Source organism: Palaemon carinicauda, chromosome 37 (genome assembly GCF_036898095.1).
Source record: "Palaemon carinicauda isolate YSFRI2023 chromosome 37, ASM3689809v2, whole genome shotgun sequence".
Classification (NCBI taxonomy): domain Eukaryota; kingdom Metazoa; phylum Arthropoda; class Malacostraca; order Decapoda; family Palaemonidae; genus Palaemon; species Palaemon carinicauda.
This window is the reverse complement of record NC_090761.1, coordinates 37,218,374-37,223,373: the sequence shown is the minus strand read 5'-3', so window position 1 is coordinate 37,223,373 and position 5,000 is coordinate 37,218,374. Positions and strand designations below refer to the sequence as shown.

Genomic DNA, 5,000 nt, shown 5'->3' with positions numbered 1-5,000 from the left:
CGTATATATAAATATATGTATATATACAGTATATATAGATATATACATACTATACATATATTATAAATAATACATACATATGTATATGTATAAATATACGTATATACATAATGTATATATACGTATATATATATATATGTATGTATGTATTTATATATATATATGTATGTATGTCTATATATGGGTGCGTATATATATATATATATATATATATATATATATATATATATATATATATATATTTATATATATATATACATATATATACATAAATATATACATATATATACATAAATATATACATATATATACATATTTATATATATATATATATATATAAGTACATGTATATATATATATATATATATATATATATATATATATATGTGTGTGTGTGTGTGTGTGTGCGCGCGCAAGGAATTACGAGGATAGCCTCACATTTTTTCTTACCTTTATATCAAATATTATATTTTCTGCTTCACATGATCTACCAGACCAAAATTTTCCCGAGAGATGAGAATTTAAGTTCTTGTTCAGTATTTCTTCTACTGAGGTCAACGGTAGGAAGTCTGGTCTCTGAAAGCCAGCTTCAAAGCAAGTCTGTAAGAAATGAATCATTAAGAGTTCTGCTGCCATGATAATGGCATTCTTGTCGAAGTTGACATTAATCCCTTTATAACATGTAATAATGTTCAGATTTCTGTAATTCTGGGGATTCTCTGGATTTATATCTTTCAAAGGCTGATCTTCCTTACTATGGGAGTGCTATAATCATTCTATATATGGCCAAAGCAGAGGAATAATCTTAGAATTTTGTAATCTTCTGTTTGGTCTTCCTGTTAATAATGATTCAGCCTCTGAGACTTGTATCCCTGATCTACAAATATGTAATACTTGAAAGTAGAGAATGCCACAAATTCTGTCCTCAAGAATGGAATTTCTGTTACTGATTTACAAACCTCTATGGCTGGCATTCTGTACCTACAGATATATTGTTTGTACTGCCATGAATATGAGATAATCTCCAAAACTTGGCTACTGATATAGCTGTTCAGTGATTGCAAGGTTGGTATTCCGTTTAATGGGTTTTCAAACTCTGAAACTGGTATCCCTAATGTATTCATACCTACCAGGCATGGAACTGATAATTGTCAGGACAGCACCAATCTTTCTGGTATTGATTACTCAAGCTCTGGCACCATCATCCCTGATCTACTCATCTATAGTGAGTGTGAAATGCAGTTAGTGCCCCATTTACTAATCTAAACTTTTAAATTAAAACTTTTGAGTTGTGTAGCCTATGTCTAGTTGGAGAAAAATCAATGTCCTGATTTATATTTCAGAAGATAATGTTGTGGTACTAACGAAACTAATAAATGTGAGGGTGTTGCAGTCAGTATTCACGTTTTGCTCTAGTAACTATCAGCTGTTCCTGGGTTACCAGTAATAGCCTAGTGTGGGAGAATAACTAATAGATTAGTTAATATTAATAAGCTGTTAGAATGATTTTGCAATGAGACTCAAAAACAATTCAACTTGAATTGTTTTTTGAAAGATTTGATCAAACAACAAATGCACCTCAATTGGTCCTTGGTGTTTCAAACACATCGCAACCACAAGGTCAAAGGACTTAGAAAAAATGACCAGCAAATGTTTCAAGTCTTTTTCATGAGCTTCAAGTTATTTGGAATTTTTTTTTTCATAACCTTCTTTACTTACCATCAAAGTATGACTCGTGAGTCCCATGGGCACCGCTGAATACAAGAACAATTTCAGTCTGGTATCTCGCCTTTCTAAGGAATCATTTTCGATGAGCATTGCTAAAAGTCTGTGGGTAAGATCAACAGATCCAGATGTTCCAATGTTTATGCCAATTGTCTTGATGTCACCTAAAAGTAGAAAAAAAAAGAATTTATAAAGAGAGAGAGAGAGAGAGAGAGAGAGAGAGAGAGAGAGAGAGAGAGAGAGAGAGAGAGAGAGATGCAGTAGCATGTACAATAATGAATATAGATAGCAAGACCACTGGTGAATAAAATTTTCCATTTGGTAGATAAAGTTTTATAATTGGTGCATTATACCTTCACTAATGAACGCACCCTGTCAATAGATAGATAGATAGATAAGCACACACACGCAACCCCCACCCCCCTCACCAGGGAATGACTACTGCACTCCCTTTACCCCTACCGAGTGACGGGGAGAGACCGAGTATTTATACATCTGGCAATGCCACTGAGTGTCACTGGAAAGAAATATACATATTTATAAATCTAGCCAGACACTTGGCTCTTTAATATAAAGGGGAGAATATGCTGTAGCCCATGGATATTTTGAAAAGGTGTGAAGATAGAATGTAAGAATTAAATTACAAATGAGAACGTTGTAAAGATATGTATCCATATACATAAAAACAGACTGAAATCCCAAAGCTTTGTGACGGGCCGAGAGAAGGTTGTGACTCAAAGACAGTATGAAAGCAACTGAGTGAGTTTATTATAGAACACTTTCCTTTATATACAAAAGCTCAAAGCAACAAGAAATTTCATGTTAAAAAACAGACACTGTTACAGATGAGAAAAACAGACATGTTTATTCTGGTTCTTTCTAGTGCGAGGGAAGAGCGAAGATACAAGCATAATATATACACAAAATGAACTATGTACGATCCTGTGACACACGGTTGTTACAGCTTAAAGCGTTTTAGCTATGTTATGGGATGGGACAAGGAAAAGTTGGTCAGAAAATTAGCTGAAACGTTAGTAAAAAGAAAAAACATTCTGGAAAGATCAGGAAATTATGGAAAGATCATAGAATAATACTTATAACAGTAGATAAGTAAGTGTAATATGTCCACTTACCTGTTTCTTCTTCTTGCAACTGTTTGATGAGGTCCAAGGTAGCCTTGGCTTCTTTTTCCACACCTTCTTTGGGGGCATCTTCAGGTTTCTATTTGGAAAAGGTCAAATAAAGATAGCAGTTATATTCACTTTTTAAAGTTCAATTTTTATCCAAGGTTAATTATCATGTATCCACTAAAGTAACACAATACTTTTATCAAAGTTTAGCAAAAAATTCACACACACACATATATATACACACACATATACATATATATACATATATATATACATATATATATATATATATATATATATATATATATATATATATACACACAATTACATATATACATACACACAAATAAATAAATAAATAAATATATATATATATATATATATATATATATATATATATATATATATATATATATATATATAGACACACAGTTAAAAGTTAAAAGTTTCACCGTTCAAGGGTCTGATATTTGAAAATTTTAATAGTCATGGGATAATTCCTGAAATTATGTAAAACAATATTTAAGTGCATTTATTCACAATTGTAAACTGTAATAACAAATACAGAAGTTGTCTTGATAGAAAATACAAAATTCCTTTACAGTTATGAATGCAACTTGAATGAAAAGACAAAAACACTGAGTTACATAAGACCAAATACAGCAATGAATACCCGGTTTCACAACCGGGGAGATCACAGTAATGGTGACACTGTTATACAAGTGAATTTTCAATCTCTTGAGTAAAGCTGTCAGGCTTTTTGTCTTTTTCTATTTGGCGTTACACAACTGTGAAAGCTTTCCTGTACTTGGTGTTACGTAATTATGAAAACTCGTGTATATTCTCTAAACACTGAAAAACACAAGATTTTTACTCTAGTTATATAAGAAAATCGGAGGTTTGGGAATCTTTCAGTGTGTGGCAGGTATTCATGTGTTTAAAATGTATCTATGAAAAATACATCAATATTATTAATGTATAGTGCATATCATATGTTTACATATTCAATCAAACATACTCAAATGAATAAAAAAAAAACAAATAAAAGAACATGCAATACCATAAGGATTCAAGCAAGTCCTAGAAATCCTACCTCAGTAGAGTAATCCGGAACTGGGTAGAAGAAGGGCGCACTATCTGCCGGTTCAGGGCGATTCTTCCCTGATAGGAAAATATACTTAGAAAAAAATACACATATGTTTCCATAATAATAGATGAATGAGACCATTAACTTGAATCTGGATTTTGTGGGATGGTACAACAGGATGAAGCAGACTACGCTGGGTTCGTTTAGATGATTTCAGGGTTATTCACAAAGAAAATATTGTAGATATACAAGTTATACACAGAGCATTACTTAGGGAGGGATAAACTAGGTCTAAAAAGTCTTCATATTATCTATCTAATACATAAGATTAAGCATAAAGTCTATGTGGATTATGGAAATATATTACCTGACCCAATGGTATGTTTTCTACAGGTTCCTTAAAGTGCAATTATTCAAGTATCTAATGTTTATATTTCGATGTTCTTTTGTATACTTAGCAATAATATAATTACGCTTCTGGCTAGTCAATACAATTCCCATCTTCAATATTAGTCAACAGGTAGTAATATACGTTCATATTATTCTCTCAATTACGGTAAAGAACATGGGTTATACACGAGCATCAAAGCAAGGCGTCAACAAAATAAGATAATTCTAAAAGCCAAATTACCCCTTTTATTGATTTCTGCAACTCCAACAGTGATAAACAATAAATTTCTAGTGACAGTCCTTGTGGAGTGTTTTTTTAACATAATGCAGTGTACTGACCTATGGTGAAAAACGAGAAATTCTGCCTGTTTTATTTTGAGCTACGTTTTTTAGTAGCTTTTGATGAAGATAGATATAGCCTAAGTACATAGGTATTTGGACTGATTTTGCTTGGTTTTCAAGTCGAAGAACCATGCAAATAAGCCTTCATACACACGGACACACACACATACACATATATAATATATATGTATATATATATATATATATATATATATATACTGTATATAATATATATATATATATATATATATATATATATATATATATATGTGTGTGTGTATGTGTAAATGGTGTTTGTGAGTATATATATGAAGTCTATATTGCTT

At 31.4% G+C, this 5,000-nt stretch overlaps 1 protein-coding gene across 1 annotated transcript in view; it reads right to left on the bottom strand.

Moving 5' to 3' along the window:
* The window catches only part of LOC137629580 (hemolymph clottable protein-like), a 69,559-nt gene that overhangs the window by 10,690 nt on the left and 53,869 nt on the right, over positions 1-5,000 (bottom strand). Inside the window, exons 26-29 of the mRNA XM_068361022.1 lie at positions 3,949-4,016; positions 2,859-2,946; positions 1,720-1,889; positions 451-600 (exon numbers count right to left, since the gene is read on the bottom strand). Coding sequence (XP_068217123.1) covers positions 451-600; positions 1,720-1,889; positions 2,859-2,946; positions 3,949-4,016 — 476 coding nt within the window. The remainder of the gene's footprint in view (positions 1-450; positions 601-1,719; positions 1,890-2,858; positions 2,947-3,948; positions 4,017-5,000) is intronic.